The sequence below is a fragment of the Nomascus leucogenys genome, chromosome 23 (assembly GCF_006542625.1).
Source record: "Nomascus leucogenys isolate Asia chromosome 23, Asia_NLE_v1, whole genome shotgun sequence".
Taxonomy (NCBI): Eukaryota; Metazoa; Chordata; class Mammalia; order Primates; family Hylobatidae; genus Nomascus; species Nomascus leucogenys.
In genome coordinates, this window is record NC_044403.1 from 12608472 (window position 1) to 12627003 (window position 18532).

An 18532-nucleotide genomic window follows, 5' to 3' on the forward strand; every position below is an offset into this window, starting at 1 on the left:
AACAGCCAGGGGAGCCCCAGCATCCCTGAAGAGCTCCGCTGATGCTGGCGCTCCGCTCATGACTGTATTTTTCACAGTCTTGGTGAAAGGAGTGTCCTCTGGATTCTCTTGGGGGACAGCAAGGGAGTGGATTATCAATCTGTTTGATCTTCCACTCTGGCACTGCTATCTCTCTAAGCCTCTGAATACCTTCCTTTAGAGCATACCCAGGAAATTCCAGAGCTCCAGCCTCACTGGACTCTACACCTGTTTTATTCCATCCCAATTTTCTGACATTCATCTTTGAGGCCAGGTTTCAGGCAATGAGCCAAGCAAATTACTAGAGCCACTCCTGGCCACTATCTAGGACATTAAATCCAGAATTTCTTAGTGAGCCCATATCAATAAACTTAGCTGAATTCAACACTGTATTCCATAAACCCTGTTTCAGTACCTTTATGATCTATTCCCATATACATTCTCTAGGTTTCTGATGTAGTTTGGATATGTGTCTCCTCCTAATCTCATGTTGAAATGTGACCTCCAGTGTTGGAGGTGGGCCTAGTGGGAGGTGTTTGGGTCATGGAGCAGGATCCCTCATGAATGGCTTGGTGCCCTCCCTATGGTAATGACTGAGTTCTTGCTCTGTTAGTTCACACAAGAGCTGATTGTTTCAAGGAGCCTGGCACTGCCTCCTCTCTCTCTTACTCCATCTCCCACTGTGTGACACACCTGCCCCCTTTGCCTTCTGTCATGATTGGAAGCTTCCTGAGGTCCTCACAAGAAGCAGATGCCAGCACTATGCTCCTTGTATAGCCTACAGAACCATAAGCAAAATAAACTTCTTTTCTTTTATAAATTACCCAGCCTTGGATACGCCTTTATATCAATGCAAAATGGATGAACACGGTTTCTACTGATATATTTTGGCACATGCAGCTCTTTTGGTGCATATCATGTCTTTTGACAGGTTACATCTTTGTGTTTTATCCTCTAGGACTTCCTGGATCTTAAAGCACTGAAAGATGGTAGAGGCTGATTCTTAGGAGGTTTAGCAGTCCCATACAAGGCAACAAGGACCACTGTGGGGACTTCAGTTAGGAGGACATTGTTTCAGAAAGGGGAGGCAGTGTAGAAGAGACTTGGCATAATTTAGTGGTTTAAGGTAACCTGCTTCATTGGAATCTGCCCTTATGTTCCCCTCCAAATTTCAGAGTCTCCTTCCCAGTCAGTGTGCTGACTTTATCATAAGAGTCCCTGCAAAGTTGGGAATTCAGTTTGTATTGAAATTCAGCCATCTGCAGGATTTAGACTTACAGCTATTTTTCCAAAATATTGGCCCTGTACCTATAGAGGATAAGGTTTTTTTAAGGACAATCATAGAAACTTTGAGGTCCCTTAATGCAGATCCTACATTTTTCCCCTGAGTTCTTTGCACACTTAGAAGCAACCAGTTAACCCCATTATTCTCACCAAAACATTTGTAACAGCAAACACTTTGTCACCCACAGCCTTGCCTTCTCCAGTTATTTTTCTACTGGTGTCTGTGGATGATGATTTAAATAACTTTTTTCACTGCATGATGACATAGAATAGTTATGTTCCCTGTATCAGTGGAAACAGGGTTATTAATGCCTTGAAATCTAATCAGATCAGAAAGCCAATTCTATGTGGCCCAGAAACAATTCAGAGAACCTATTAGGTTTCTGTTCTTCCGGATCAAAATTCTGTATTGGTTAGGGTTCAATCAGGTAAGCTGAACCATTATGAGTGCTGTAAGTTTTATTATGGGGATTAAAACTTATGTGATCATGGGAGCTGGTTAAGCAGCTATCCCTGAGTCAGCTTCTGGTCCTGAAGTCAGCAGTACCAGCAATGAGAAAGGAAGATGGGTGTGAAGTATGGGAGGGTATGGATGAGCTGGAAACTGCAAAGATAAGTTGAAATTCATGAGGACAAAGTTAGGATGCTGGTGCCCTGCTGAAAAGCTGGTGCACTTGTCACAGAAGGTTGGTCAGCAACATGACCAAGAAGCCAAAGAATCTATGGGCCAAGTTGTTCCACCAAGAAGATTTAGCAGGAGCTGGGGGAACTGGCTCCTGCCCCACATCAACAAAGTGAGGCAGCAGTTTCCTAGTATCATGAGTGAGCTCCAGAAGCACCTGGCCGTAGGCCAACCATCCCAATGTAAAACTGGCTGCTGCTTTATTTCTGCCTTGTAAATCTCATGCAGAGTTCACTTGTGGCCAAACCCTACAAAGTCATGTAGGGAAGGGTTGATACAAGGGATGATGGCAGTTGGTACAATGAAAAGGTACCCCAACATCCTATTTTAAATCACAACCATAAATTATATCTCATGAAGAGGCACATTAAACCTATATACTTATTAATGCAGGCAGGTATATGAGAACGCACCAAGAACATCTTGAAGATTTTTCTAGCTTCCATCGATGTGGTATCAAAAAGCATCTCACTTTTTGACTTTAATACTTAGATTGATTAGAAGCATACACTGGGGTTTCTTTATAGATTAGTTACAAAGGAGATAAAATGCCAATTCCAATAGTACACTTGATTTCTCTTACTTGTTACATCCTCTTATTTATAATTACCAACTCCTTATACCATCAAGTGAGCCCAAATAGGAATGCCTTCATAAAGTACTAGCAAAGTAATCAGGGAATTAGCTTCATTTTGCTTCAAAGTCTGACTACTTTACTTAAATGATTTAGGAGATTGTTAGACCACTTCTCTACAACATAATAAAAATCATTATCATGTATTAAATATTTGTCTACCAGGTACTACGTTTAATAGATTATCTCACTAGCTCTTCATAAAAATACTATGAAAGTTAGATATTGTCCCCATTTTCCTTCCTGTAAAATGGGGATGTGGGTAAGTGTCTTGCCTGAGATCACTCAGCAGGTAAAAGGAGGACCTGAGATTTAACTCAGGTCTATATGACTCAAAAACATGCTGTTAGCCATTCTGCTATACTGCTTCAAGTTCGTCTGTAATTGTTGTGGCAGGGAACACCCAAAAATCAATCTGGAAACCTAAAGTTGTAATGTACTCTGTCTAATCATTGTATCCCCGCTGCCTCCCATAGCACTAACTGAGGAACTGGATTCTATAACCAGTGAGCTACATGCAGTCGAAATTCAAATTCAAGAACTTACAGAAAGGCAACAAGAGCTTATTCAGAAAAAAAAAGTCCTAACAAAGAAAATAAAACAGTGTTTAGAGGATTCTGATGCCGGGGCAAGCAACGAATATGATTCTTCACCTGCTGCTTGGAATAAAGAAGGTTAACTTTTTTTTTTTTTTTTTTGCTAGTTTTATTTCTTCTCATTTTTAAAAAAAACTAGAATGAATTCTTGATGGGTCAATGCTTTCCAGTAGGCTTAGAGGTGAAACTGGCCATTTCTCCAGTGGAATGGGAAACTTGCAGGTGGATCATTCTTTCCTTATGTTCTGTAGTCTTTAAATTAAACTTTTATTATTCAGACATTTTTTCCAATTATTGTTCTAGCAGCATTAATCATGTTTAGAAAATGAGATACTTACTTTACCTATATTAACAGACAAGAAAAAAAATTCAAACTCCTTGCCAAACTTTAGATCATTTTCCTGTCCTAGTGAACAAACCTTTCATGATTTAAGATCTTATCAAACATCATGTTTATCAATTATAAATAGAATACTATAATAGAAAAATTAGGATAACTCTAGAAGGAATTGTGCTTTTTGTGTATGTTGCTTTTCAATGATTCACATCTGAACAAGGTATTTACACCAAAAATTCCAGATAATTTTTAACTTTGTTCATGATATTTGAGTATTTTATGATGCTGTGAATTCCCTGATCAAACATTCAATTTTTCAAATACCTGAGCAAACACCTTCCTTTCTTGTGTGGGTTAATTCCCAACTGGCAAATGTTTACATTTGTTACTTTTTTTTTTGTTTTTGAGATAGGGTCTTGCTTTGTTGCCCAGGCTGGAGTGCAGTGGCACAACCACAACTCACTGCAGCCTCAAACTCCCAGCCTCAAGCAATCCTCCCTCCTCAGCCTCCTTAGTAGCTGGGACTACAGGTGCACAGCACCACACCCGGCTACTTTTAAAAAATTTTTTTATAGGGATAGGGTCTTGCCATCGCTTGAGCTCAGGCTGGTCTTGAACTCCTGAGCTCAAGTAATCCTCCTGCCTTGGCCTCCCAAAACTGTTGGGATTATAGGCATAAGCCACCATGCCTGATATGTCTTATAATGCGTCATTTAACTTGTTTTTGCTTTGCTTAGCTAGTGAGTTAATCTCAAAATTATTATCATAAAAGTTTAATGGTCTATAAGTTATTGGAAGTCTTATATATGTTTGTCTCATTCTTATCAAACTTCTATAATAGTCTTACATGTTTGTCTGATTCTTATCTTTCTTTTTCTAGATTTTCCATGGTCTGGTAAAGTTAAAGATGTTCTGCAGAATGTCTTTAAACTGCAAAAGTTCAGACCACTTCAGCTTGAAACTATTAACGTAACAATGGCTGGAAAGGAGGTATTTCTTGTTATGCCTACAGGAGGTGGAAAAAGCTTATGTTACCAGTTACCAGCATTATGTTCAGATGGTATGTACTAAAAAAATTAATTTTGAGTTGAAGAAGTGCTTTGTCATCATACCTTTTTAATTCTTTTAAAAAATGATTTATAATCATATGTATGTAAAAATCAAGTGCATTTTTGTTTGATTTATTCTATATTAATAGAAATTTAAAGTTTCACTTAAAGGAGAAATTTTATTTATTTTTTATTTTAGATTCAGGGGTATATGTGCAGGTTTGTTACATGGGTATATTGTGTGATGCTGAGATTTGGACTTCTAATGATCCATTGTCCAAGTAGTAAACACAGTACCTGATAGGTAGTTTTTCAGCCCTTGCCCTCCTCTGTCCCTAAAGGGGGAGTTTTAAAAACTTCTGAGATTAATCCTTTTATCTGGTTCCTGAAACATAAATTTAAAAACATATTGTACTGAACATTCAAAATCCTCTCTTCTAGCTTTTCGAAACCCTATACTAAATTATTGTTAACCATATTCACCCTACAGTGCTATAGAACACTTGAACAGAAGATAAAAAGGGCAAAAAAAACCCCAAAAATGTTGTAGGAGAAGCAGCTCTGGAAGAAGAATCAGTAGACCTGAATTCTAGTCCCGGATCTTTACTGAGTGTCTGCCATGGTGCTAGGCACTGGGAGATAACAGTAGTGAGCAAAATGGGCGTGGTCTTAGTTTTCACAGAACTTGTAGTGTAGAGTAGCACTTTCTCAGACTTTAGTGTACATAAGAATCACCTGAGAATTTGATTATGTGCAGATTCTGATTTTATGTGAGACCGAAGATCCTGCATTTCTAACAAGTTCGCTGGTGCTACTGATATTACTGATTGGGTAGTAGCAAGGGATCAGCAAGCTTTTTCTTGAAAGGGTAGATAGTAAATAATATAGGTTTATGGTCCATATGGTCTCCTTGGCAACTCTTCAGCCCTGCCATTGTAGCACAAAAGCAGCCACAGATAATGTGTAAACACATGGGTGTAGCTGTGTTCCATTAAAATAACTTACAAAAATAGGCAACCAGCCCTTTATTGATCCCTGGTTTAGAGAACACAGGTAATTGCAAGCAATTGGAATAAGAATTTTGGGATAAAGGTTTTAATAGGGAATTAAGTCTGTACAAAGATCTGGTCTAGGGGCTGTCAGGGAAAGCTGTTCTGAGGAAGTGGCATTTAAGCTAAAATTTAAAGGGTGGGTAGGCAAAAGGGACAGGGAAGGAAGAGTGTTCATTCAGAAAAGCAATGCGTGAGATCCAAAAGCAAGAGAGAACATTCACATTATGATGTATTCAGTAACCTGGAGGAATTCCTATGTGGCAGTCAGTGGTAAGACATGTGGAAAGAGTCTTATTTTTAAAACTTTTCCTTATTTTAGCAGGAAGCCATTGAAGGGTTTTACACAGGTAAGAGACTCACTATTTCATGGTTTAGAAGGATAATTCTAGCAGTTAGATGAATTCGAGATACATCTGGAAGATAGATTCAATGGGACTTGGTATTTATTGCTTGTGGGGAAAGGAGAAAGAATAGTCAAGAATGATGCTCAAATTTTAGGCTTGGACAAGTGGTGAGGTTCTTCACTGAAATGGGGTACACTGGAGAAAGAACACTTGGGAATGGAGAGAGGGAAGATGATGAATTTATTTGGGACATATTGAATTTACGATGCCTTTAAGACATCCAGGTGGAATTGTCCTATGAGTAGGAGGATGTTTGTGTCTAAAGCCTGGTGTTAGAGGTCTGAGTTGGAGATTGTTAGTGTGGAGATGGCCACTGAAGCCATTGGAATGAATTACAGAGCAGCATAAGAAGAGAAGAAGGCCTAGAACAGAAACCAGAACACCAAGAGTTTAGGGATAAACAGAGAAAAAGGCTTGCAGACAAGGCTGAGAAAGAGTAGCAACATACAGAATAACCAGGATTGTATGATGTTATTAGAAGCCTAGGGAAGAGTGTGTTTGAATGAGGGAGTACTTAATAGTGATGTCTGTTAGCAAAATGTCAAATACGATAAGGATGTAAGTTTCAATGAGTTTAATGACAAAGGACTCATCTATGACCTTAGCTAGAGCAATTTTATTGAAATGGTTGGGTGGAGACCAAATAGCAATGGTTTGAAGTAAGTAGGAATTGAGGAAGTGGAACTGGTGAGTATGGGATGCTCTTTGGAAAAGAATGGCTATGAAGGGAAGAAGAGAGCGGGCCATAAATTATCTTAGTCTATTCCAGCTGCTGTAACAGAATACTTTATATCAGTTAATTAACAAACAACAGAAGTTTACTGCTTGCAGTTCTGGAGGCTGGGAAGTCCAAGATCAAGAGGCTAATAGATTTTGGTGTCTAGAGAGGGGGTGTTTCTCATAAATGGTAACTTCTTGCTGCACCCTCACATGGTGGCAAAGAAAGGGCACTCCCTTCAACTTCTTGTAAAATGGCATTAATCCCACTTACGAAAGCAGAGCCCTCATTACTTAATCACTTCCACAGGGATACTGACTTTCAGACCATAGTGGGTGTTTTCCAAGATGAGAGGGAATTGACCATGTTTAAATGTAATGATTAGGTGCTAGTAAGGAAAAGTGAAAATAATAGGAGAGAGAATAATTGACTGGGCAAAATCCCTAATAAAGTCTTAATTTGATCATGTTTTTTAAACATGTCTGCTCTCTGCCAAAGGTTATAAGAAACAAACTACAGAAACGTAAAGCTATATAATTTTAACTGTAGAATAGCTTTTGTACTTTAAACAGTTTCAATTATAAGGAAGGGGGCATATTACTATAACTTCATTCAGACAGTAAACTGTTCACTGATTTCTACTCAGCATAAATTAATCTCGTACAAAAAGTAAAAGAATGCTCGTGCAACTATCATGTTTAATTATATGCACTACTGTATAATTAAAAATCTTTTTTTTTTGGAAAGCTTTGTAGTAATTTTTCCCTGATGAAACTGTTTAGTGTTTGAACTGATATATGTTATCTTACTGAAATTACCAATAGTGATTATTTAAAATGATAGCAAATTAAACATCTGAAATGTTAAAATCTGTCTTTATTTTTATAAGGATAGAGTTCTGTTTAGTTGTATGTTTGTTTATTTGGCTTATACTTACCTTGTTTGGTCATTTATTCATATGTAATTAATGAGAGTAAGAAGTAAGTAAGCTTTACTAAAGCTGCATTAAAAATTAATCTGAATTGATGGGCGGTGCCCACAAGTTAAGAAGGTGAATGGGCCGGGCGCGGTAGCTCATGCCTGTAATCCTAACACTTTGGGAGGCCAAGGTGGGCGGATTGCCTGAGTTCAGGAGTTCGAGACCAGCCTGGGCAACACAGTGAAACCCTGTCTCTACTAAAATACAAAAGAAATTAGCCAGGCATGGCGGCAGGTGCCTGTAGTCCCAGCTACTTGGGAGGCTGAGGCAGGAGAATTGCTTGAACCCAGGAGGCAGAGGTTGCAATGAGCCAAGATTGCACCACTGCACTCTAGCCTGGGCAACAGAGCGAGACTCCATCTCTAAAAAAAAAAAAGAAGGTGAATGGTTTGCATCTGATTCTGAGGGTGGTGTAAAGTTTAAGGTAGATTTTCTTTTTCTCTTTTAGGTTTTACACTCGTCATTTGCCCACTGATTTCTCTTATGGAAGACCAATTAATGGTTTTAAAACAATTAGGAATTTCAGCAACCATGTTAAATGCTTCTAGTTCTAAGGTATGTTTCAGTGGCTTTTTTTTTTTTTTTAATGTAGACTATTCACTGAAATAGGAGCTTCACCTGCAGTTGAGTTGCTTAGAAAATTATAAACTGTTAACTATTTATATCAGGAGTTGCAAACTACTGCTCTTGGCCAGTTCTGGCCCACTGTCTATTTTTGTATGTCCCATGAGTTAAGAATGGTTTTTATATTTTTAAATGGCTTAAAAAAATCTAAAAAGAATATTTTGTGAAATGTGAAAATTATTTGCAATTCAAGTTTCAGTATCCATAAATAAAGTTTTATTGAAACACCGCCATGCTCATTTGTTTACATGTTGTCTATGGCTGCTTTTACAGTATAATGGCAGAGTGGAGTAGTTGTGATAGAGACCTTATAGCCCATAAAACCTAATATTTTTGTCTGGTACTTTACAGGAAACATTTGCTGACCTGTTTTGTATTATCCATTCTAAAATAGTAAGGGAGAATTTCTAATTACGCAGTGTAATTAAATATGAAATATGAATTACTAAGAAGTTACCCTATACCTGTGGAATTTCTTCTATTTAGGAATGGACTCTCTTACCCTCATCTGTAGAATAAAGCATTTTCCAGCTATTCTTTTTTAAAAAGCATATTACTGAAATCTTCAAAAGGAGAGAGAATAGCATAAAAACTGCCATGTAGCCATTTCCCCCTTTAACAGTTACCAACATATGGCTAATCTTTTTTTTAATCTATATACCTCCAGTTTTCCCTACGCCCTTCCCCTTAGTTTGTTTATTCAGAGCAAATTCCAGACATCATATTTTAATTGCAAATTCTTCAGTACATATCTCTAACTTTAAAGAAAAGTGCTATGCCATCATCACATCTAAAAAGTTTAATATCAATTCTTTAGAATTATAAAAAACTCAGATTTCTGTCTCATTTTTATGTTTTTTTTTTTTAAATACAGCCCAGATAATATTCATGCATTGTACTGTATTTGGTTGATATACCCATAGGTTCCCTTTATCTCTTTTATATTTTCCATGCAAATTCTTTGTTGAAGAAACTGGGTTAATTGTCCTGTATCTTTCTACATTTTCCTGATTGCATCCTTGTGGTGTTTTTCCCCTCTTTTCTTTTCTCTTTCCTTTCTCTTTCTCTCTCTTTCTTTCTTTTTTTTTTTTTTTTATTATACTTTAGGGTTTTAGGGTACATGTGCACAATGTGCAGGTTTGTTACATATGTATCCATGTGCCATGTTGATTTCCTGCACCCATTAACTCATTATTTAGCATTAGGTGTATCTCCTAATGCTGTCCCTCCCCCCTCCCCCCACCCCACAACAGTCCCCGGAGTGTGATGTTCCCCTTCCTGTGTCCATGAGTTCTCATTGTTCAATTCCCACCTATGAGAGAGAACATGCAGTGTTTGGTTTTTTGTCCTTGCGATAGTTTACTGAGAATGATGTTTTCCAGTTTCATCCATGTCCCTACAAAGGACACGAACTCATCATTTTTTATGGCTGCATAGTATTCCATGGTGTATATGTGCCACATTTTCTTAATCCAGTCTATCGTTGTTGGACATTTGGGTTGGTTCCAACCCTTTGCTATTGTGAATAGTGCCGCAATAAACATACGTGTGCACGTGTCTTTATAGCAGCATGATTTATAGTCCTTTGGGTATATACCCAGTAATGGGATGGCTGGGTCAAATGGTATTTCTAGTTCGAGATCCCTGAGGAATCGCCACACTGACTTCCACAATGGTTGAACCAGTTTACAGTCCCACCAACAGTGTAAAAGTGTTCCTATTTCTCCACATCCTCTCCAGCACCTGTTGTTTCCTGTTTTTTAATGATGGCCATTCTAACTGGTGTGAGATGGTATCTCACTGTGGTTTTGATTTGCATTTCTCTGATGGCCAGTGATCATGAGCATTTCTTCATGTGTTTTCTGGCTGCATAAATGTCTTCTTTTGAGAAGTGTCTGTTCATGTCCTCTGCCCACTTTTTGATGGGGTTGTTTGTTTTTTTCTTGTAAATTTGTTTGAGTTCATTGTAGATTCTGGATATTAGCCCTTTGTCAGATGAGTAGGTTGCAAAAATTTTCTCCCATTCTGTAGGTTGCCTGTTCATTCTGATGATAGTTTCTTTTGCTGTGCAGAAGCTCTTTAGTTTAATGAGATCCCATTTGTCGATTTTGGCTTTTGTTGCCATTACTTTTGGTGTTTTAGACATGAAGTCCTTGCCCACGCCTATGTCCTGAATGTTATTGCCTAGGTTTTCTTGTAGGATTTTAGTGGTTTTAGGTCTAACATATAAGTCTTTAATCCATCTTGAATTAATTTTTGTATAAGGTGTAAGGAAGGGATCCAGTTTCAGCTTTCTACATATGGCTAGCCAGTTTTCCCAGCACCATTTATTAAATAGGGAATCCTTTCCCCATTTCTTGTTTTTGTCAGGTTTGTCAAAGATCAGATAGTTGTAGCTATGCGCATCATTTCTGAGGGCTCTGTTCTGTTCCATTGATCTATGTCTCTGTTGTGGTACCAGTACCATGCTGTTTTGGTTACTGTAGCCTTGTAGTATAGTTTAAAGTCAGGTAGCGTGATGCCTCCAGCTTTGTTCTTTTGGCTTAGGATTGACTTGGCATGCGGGCTCTTTTTTGGTTCCATATGAACTTTAAAGTAGTTTTTTCCAATTCTGTGAAGAAAGTCATTGGTAGCTTGATGGGGATGGCATTGAATCTATAAATTACCTTGGGCAGTATGGCCATTTTCATGATATTGATTCTTCCAACCCATGAGCATGGAATGTTCTTCCATTTGTTTGTATCCTCTTTGATTTCATTGAGCAGTGGTTTGTAGTTCTCCTTGAAGAGGTCCTTCACATCCCTTGTAAGTTGGATTCCTAGGTATTTTATTCTCTTTGAAGCAATTGTGAATGGGAGTTCACTCATGATTTGGCTCTCTGTTTGTCTGTTATTGGTGTACAAGAATGCTTGTGATTTTTGTACATTGATTTTGTATCCTGAGACTTCGCTGAAGTTGCTAATCAGCTTAAGGAGATTTTGGGCTGAGACAGTGGGGTTTTCTAGATATACAATCATGTCATCTGCAAACAGGGACAATTTGACTTCCTCTTTTCCTAATTGAATACCTTTTATTTCCTTCTCCTGCCTGATTGCTCTGGCCAGAACTTCCAGCACTATGTTGAATAGGAGGGTGAGAGAGGGCATCCCTGTCTTGTGCCAGTTTTCAGAGGGAATGCTTCCAGTTTTTGCCCATTCAGTATGATATTGGCTGTGGGTTTGTCGTAGATAGCTCTTATTATTTTGAGATACGTCCCATCAATACCTAATTTATTGAGAGTTTTTAGCATGAAGGGTTGTTGAATTTTGTCAAAGGCCTTTTCTGCATCTATTGAGATAATCATGTGGTTTTTGTCTTTGGTTCTGTTTATATGCTGGATTACATTTATTGATTTGCATATGTTGAACCAGCCTTGCATCCCAGGGATGAAGCCCACTTGATCATGGTGGATAAGCTTTTTGATGTGCTGCTGGATTCGGTTTGCCAGTATTTTATTGAGGATTTTTGCATCAATGTTCATCAAGGATATTGGTCTGAAATTCTCTTTTTTGGTTATGTCTCTGCCAGGTTTTGGTATCAGGACGATGCTGGCTTCATAAAATGTGTTAGGGAGGATTCCCTCTTTTTCTATCGATTGGAATAGTTTCAGAAGGAATGGTACCAGTTCCTCCTTGTACCTCTGGTAGAATTCAGCTGTGAATCCATCAGGTCCTGGACTCTTTTTGGTTGGTAAGCTATTGATTATTGCCACAATTTCAGAACCTGTTATTGGTCTATTCAGAGATTCCACTTCTTCCTGGTTTAGTCTTGGGAGGGTGTATTTGTCGAGGAATTTATCCATTTCTTCTAGATTTTCTAGTTTATTTGCATAGAGGTGTTTGTAGTATTCTCTGATGGTAGATTGTATTTCTGTGGGATCGGTGGTGATATCCCCTTTTTCGTTTTTTATTGCATCTATTTGATTCTTCTCTCTTTTCTTCTTTATTAGTCTTGCTAGCGGTCCATCAATTTTGTTGATCTTTTCAAAAAACCAGCTCCTGGATTCATTAATTTTTTGAAGGGTTTTTTGTGTCTCTATTTCCTTCAGTTCTGCTCTGATTTTAGTTATTTCTAGCCTTCTGCTAGCTTTTGAATGTGTTTGCTCTTGCTTTTCTAGTTCTTTTAATTGTGATGTTAGGGAGTCAATTTTGGATCTTTCCTGCTTTCTCTTGTGGGCATTTAGTGCTATAAATTTCCCTCTACACACTGCTTTGAATGTGTCCCAGAGATTCTGGTATGTTGTGTCTTTGTTCTCGTTGGTTTCAAAGAACATCTTTATTTCTGCCTTCATTTCATTATGTACCCAATAGTCATTCAGGAGCAGGTTGTTCAGTTTCCATGTAGTAGAGCGGTTTTGAGTGAGTTTCTTAATCCTGAGTTCTAGTTTGATTGCACTGTGGTCTGAGAGACAGTTTGTTATAATTTCTGTTCTTTTACATTTGCTGAGGAGAGCTTTACTTCCAACTATGTGGTCAATTTTGGAATAGGTGTGGTGTGGTGCTGAAAAAAATGTATATTCTGTTGACTTGGGGTGGAGAGTTCTGTAGATGTCTATTAGGTCCACTTTATGTAGAGCTGAGTTCAATTCCTGGATATCCTTGTTAACTTTCTGTCTCGTTGATCTGTCTAATGCTGACAGTGGGGTGTTAAAATCTCCCATTATTATTGTGTGGAGTTTAAGTCCCTTTGTAGGTCACTCAGGACTTGCTTTATGAATCTGGGTGCTCCTGTGTTGGGTGCATATATATTTAGGATAGTTAGCTCTTCTTGTTGAATTGATCCCTTTACCATTATGTAATGGCCTTCTTTGTCTCTTTTGATCTTTGTTGGTTTAAAGTCTATTTTATCAGAGACTAGGATTGCAACCCCTGCCTTTTTTTGTTTTCCAGTTGCTTGATAGATCTTCCTCCATCCCTTTATTTTGAGTCTATGTGTGTCTCTGCACGTGAGATGGGTTTCCTGAATACAGCACACTGATGGGTCCTGACTCCTTATCCAGTTTGCCAGTCTGTCTTTTGATTGGAGCATTTAGCCCATTTACATTTAACGTTAATATTGTTATGTGTGAATCTGATCCTGTCATTATGATGTTAGTTGGTTATTTTGCTCGTTAGTTGCTATAGTTTCTTCCTAGTCTCGATGGTCTTTACAATTTGGCATGTTTTTGCAGTGGCTGGTACCGGTTGTTCCTTTCCATGTTTAGTGCTTCCTTCAGGAGCTCTTTTAGGGCAGGCCTGGTGGTGACAAAATCACTCAGCGTTTGCTTGTCTGTAAAGTGTTTTATTTCTCCTTCACTTATGAAGCTTAGTTTGGCGGGATAGGAGATTCTGGGTTGAAAATTCTTTTCTTTAAGAATGTTGAATATCGGCCCCCACTCTCTTCTGGCTTGTAGAGTTTCTGCTGAGAGATCAGCTGTTAGTCTGATGGGCTTCCCTTTGTGGGTAACCCGACCTTTCTCTCTGGCTGCCCTTAACATTTTTTCTTTCATTTCAACTTTGGTGAATCTGACAATAATGTGTCTTGGAGTTGCCCTTCTCGAGGAGTATCTTTGTGGCGTTCTCTGTATTTCCTGAATCTGAATGCTGGCCTGCCTTGCTAGATTGGGGAAGTTCTCCTGGATAATATCTTGCAGAGTGTTTTCCAACTTGGTTCCATTCTCCCCATCATTTTCAGGTACACCAATCAGACGTAGGTTTGGTCTTTTCACATAGTCCCAAATTTCTTGGAGGCTTCGTTCATTTCTTTTTATCCTTTTTTCTCTAAACTTCCCTTCTCTCTTCATTTCATTCATTTCATCTTCCATCAGCGATACCCTTTCTTCCAGTTGATCGCATCTGCTACTGAGGCTTCTGCAATCTTCGCGTAGTTCTCGAAACTTGGCTTTCAGCTCCATCAGCTCCTTGAAGCCCTTCTCTCCATTGGTTATTCTAGTTATCCATTCTTCTAATTTTTTTTCAAAGTTTTTAACTTCTTTGCTGTTGTTTTGAATTTCCTCTCGTAGCTCAGAGTAGTTTGATCGTCTGAAGCCTTCTTCTCTCAACTCATCAAAGTCATCCTCCATCCAGCCTTGTTCCGTTGCTGGTGAGGAACTGCGTTCCTTTGGAGGAGGAGAGGTGCTCTGTTTTTTAGAGTTTCCAGTTTTTTTGGTCTGTTTTTTCCCCATCTTTGTGGTTTTATCTACTTTTTGTCTTTGATGGTGATGTACAGATGGGTTTTTGGTGTGGATGTCCTTTCTGTTTGTTAGTTTTCCTTCTACCAGACAGGACCCTCAGCTGCAGGTCTGTTGGAGTTTACTAGAGGTGCACTCCAGACCCTGTTTGGCTGGGTGTCAGCAGCGGTGGCTGCAGAGCAGCGGATTTTCGTGAGACCACAAATTCAGCTGTCTGATAGTTCCTCTGAAAGTTTTGTCTCAGAGAAGTACCGGGTTGAATGAGGTGTCAGTCTGTCCCTACTGGGGGGGTGCCTCCCAGTTAGGCTGCTCAGGGGTGAGGGACCCACTTTAGGAGGCAGTCTGACCGTTCTCAGATCTCCAGCTGCGTGCTGGGAGAACCACTACTCTCTTCAAAGCTGTCAGTCAGACAGGGACATTTAAGTCTGTGGAAGTTCTTGCAGAGTTTTTGTTTGTCTGTGCCCTGCCCCCAGAGGTGGAGCCTACAGAGGCAGGCAGGCCTCCTTGAGCTGTGGTGGGCTCCACCCAGTTCGAGCTTCCTGGCTGCTTTGTTTACCTAAGCAAGCCTGGGCAATGGCGGGCGCCCCTCCCCCAGCCTTGCTGCCGCCTCACAGCTTGATCTCAGACTGCTGTGCTAGCAATTAGCGAGACTCTGTGGGCATAGGACCCTCCGAGCCAGGTGCGGGACACAATCTCCTAGTGTGCCGTTTTCCAGGCCCGTTGGAAAAGCGCAGTATTAGGATGGGACTGACCCGATATTCCAGGTGCCGTCTGCTTCCCCTTTCTTTGACTAGGAAAGGGAACTCCCTGACCCCTTGCGCTTCCCGAGTGAGGCAATGCCTCGCCCTGCTTCGGCTCGCGCACAGTGCGCTTCACCGACTGTCCTGCACCCACTGTTAGGCACTCCCTAGTGAGATGAAACCGGTACCTCAAGCAGAAATGCAGAAATCACCCGTCTTCTGTGTCGCTGGGGCTGGGAGCTGGAGACAGGAGCTGTTCCTATTCGGCCATCTTGGCTCCACCCCCCTCTCTTTTTTTTCAGTTCTGGGGTACATGTGCAGGATGTGCAGGTTTGTTACTGGATCCTTTTAGGTAGATCTAAAAGCCTGATTGTATTTGGAATTTTTCTTTTTTCTTTAACTTTTTTTTTTTTTTTTTTTTTTGCAAGAGTATACTTACTGTGGTATCACTCAAGTGGTACATAGTACCTGGTTATCTTTTTGTGATGCTAAGCATCAGTGGGTTCAAGTGATGTCTGCCTGACCTCTGGTTATCAGTTTTTCATCTAATGGTTTTAGCAGCCACTGAGTGGCACCGTGAGAGCCATGATTTCATTAGGGAGGTGCAAAATGGTGATATCTAATTCTGTCACTCTTTCTTCATGTATTAACTACACTTTTTCTACAAAAATGAACTTTTTCCTCATTAACTCTGCATGATGAAAATGCTTGATTTTTTTTTCCTTTTCTTTACCAGTTTTCAGAAAGAGTTGGTTTTCTAGCATTCTCCAAAGGTGGTCAACAAGACTTTTAAGGTTTTTTTTTCCCCCAAGTATCGCTATAAACTTACAAGCTTTGACATATAATATGATTCACCTTTGGAATCATATATATATATATATAAATATGTATATATGTAATGCTGAAATAGTCCTGTCCTTGGGCAGTGAGAGCCTCTTTAAGTTGGTTCCTGAATCCTTTCTCTTAACCCCATTGCTTCTGCTCCTTGCTTTCTTTTGCAGTAAGATAATCCATGTTCATTTTATGCATTTCCTGCCCAGACCTAGAGTCAGCCATACCTCTAAGAAGCCCTGGTTCCTTTAGTTTACCCATATATTTTTGTTTTATTTAAACTCCATGTCATTCTATTATAACTGCTCCTTCATTCAACAAAATCAATCTGTGGAGAAAACTGCCTTCTAATAATGTACTTTCTTAAAATTGAAGAAGAACATAATAGTAATAGAAAGTAGTTTAGAAAGTTGCAGATAATTACAAGTTCATTGATATATCCCTACTGCTTGAAAAGTTGGAGAGAGAAAAAAGGAACATCTGTATCCTAAAATATATCTAGGAGTTAACAAACTGCTTCTTTGCTGGGATGATGAAAGTAGTTTGACTGTCTCTTTCTATCCCATTCACTGGCATGTTTTTATACTTTTTTTGTCCTCTTTAGATTAGAAAGAAAAAAATGACATCTAATGTGCTAAGTATTGTATAGAATTGTATTAGAGTACTAAGAATCTAATAACTGTTACCTTTTAAGATTTATTATTATCTTAATGAGTGATACTTTGTGAAACCCCATGGTCTTTATATTTAAATAAAGAGATTAAAAGATTTGATGGTATCATTTACGAAGTTAACAAATAATAAATTTTGTTCGCATACATAAAGGGATTATAAATATAATGTTAAAATTAATAAAACCCACCTTTATAACCATAACAATTGCATCTAGCTCACATTTTAGAATATATTATGAACAATTTAGAATTATGCCTTCATAGAATAAATGCTCTTCATTGGAGTATCTGTGTTCATTTTTTTTGTTCTTTTTTGTCAAGTGAGTTTTTTTTGATCATCAACAATGTAGATGTTAGTAAATAACTAGAATGCTATTTACACAGCTGCCATGATGTTTCGTACTGAGACATGGTTTCAGTTTTAATGAACTAAACATCTGCTCCTAGAAGAGACGAAGGCTGTTATTGCTTTGGAGAAATGAACGTTTTTGTTTACCACCTAGTATTTTTAGTCGGCTAGCTTAGTTTTACAATCATTGTGTCTATTTTTTCTTTTAATAGGAGCATGTTAAATGGGTTCATGCTGAAATGGTAAATAAAAACTCTGAGTTAAAGCTGATTTATGTGACTCCAGAGAAAATTGCAAAAAGCAAAATGTTTATGTCAAGACTAGAGAAAGCCTATGAAGCAAGGAGATTTACTCGAATTGCTGTGGATGAAGTTCACTGCTGTAGTCAGTGGGGACATGATTTCAGACCTGGTATGTATATTTTATCTAGAAAACTTTTTGCTGTCATAGACCGTGTCCTTACTCAGCTTGGCATGATGGAAATCTCTGCTTCTATTAAAATCATCCTCAAGTAGTTACACACTGAATATCCCTTATCCAGAATCGCTGGAACCAAAAGGGTTTTAAATTTTGGATTTTTTTGAATTTGGGATGATCAACCTGTATTACTCATTTTATCTTGCCTCATTATGAGGAGGACTGAGAGGCAGAATCTTTAGTTTCATTCCCCACTATAGTCTGTAGTTTAATTGCCCTTGTCAATTATGGACAAATATGGACATATGTTTACTAGCCAATAGTGGACATCTTTGTGGCATTTATGACATCTAGGTATTCCTTCACATTTGTTGAAGAATTTGCATCTGTTTCAAAGTTGTCATCTTTAATCATCATTCTGGGGGTCTTTTCAGCACCCACATACAACTCCTCAGCATTAAACTTTGATGAGATATTTTAGTGACCTTTTTCTTCACCCCACCGCCTAATCCTACAGTCATAGCGTAAAGTAAGTGACTCAGAATTGTTATATGCAAAGAAATCTTAAATTCAAAAATCCGACCCCCTGGCTTCAACCTCTTTTCCTTCTGAAGCTTTTCACACTCATTAGGATTTGCTAGATCCCTCTTTTAATCCCTGCTTATTTATCCAGGCTCTTGTCCCTACATAGCAACCACTCCGTTTCCTGTCCAGACACTGTGCTGTTGCCCCTGACTTCTGTTATATTTGCCCTGGACTGTCTGGCCATTCTGCCAGTCTGCCAGTCTGCTTCAGGTGTGCCTGAGACACTGGATTCACCTAGACTTCTGCTTTCCCCATTCCTGCTGCTTGGCTACTAAACATTGTCAAAAAAAAAAAAAAAAAAAAAAAAAAAAATTTGCATAACTCCATTCAGCTTTTCATTATCCTCAGCTA

At 38.8% G+C, this 18532-nt stretch overlaps 1 protein-coding gene across 1 annotated transcript in view; it reads left to right on the plus strand.

Annotated features, from left to right (window-relative positions):
- The window catches only part of RECQL (RecQ like helicase), a 38319-nt gene that overhangs the window by 6617 nt on the left and 13170 nt on the right, over nucleotides 1-18532 (plus strand). Inside the window, exons 3-6 of the mRNA XM_030804502.1 lie at nucleotides 3095-3292; nucleotides 4432-4611; nucleotides 8202-8308; nucleotides 17392-17590. Of these exons, the coding sequence (XP_030660362.1) occupies nucleotides 3095-3292; nucleotides 4432-4611; nucleotides 8202-8308; nucleotides 17392-17590 (684 nt within the window). The remainder of the gene's footprint in view (nucleotides 1-3094; nucleotides 3293-4431; nucleotides 4612-8201; nucleotides 8309-17391; nucleotides 17591-18532) is intronic.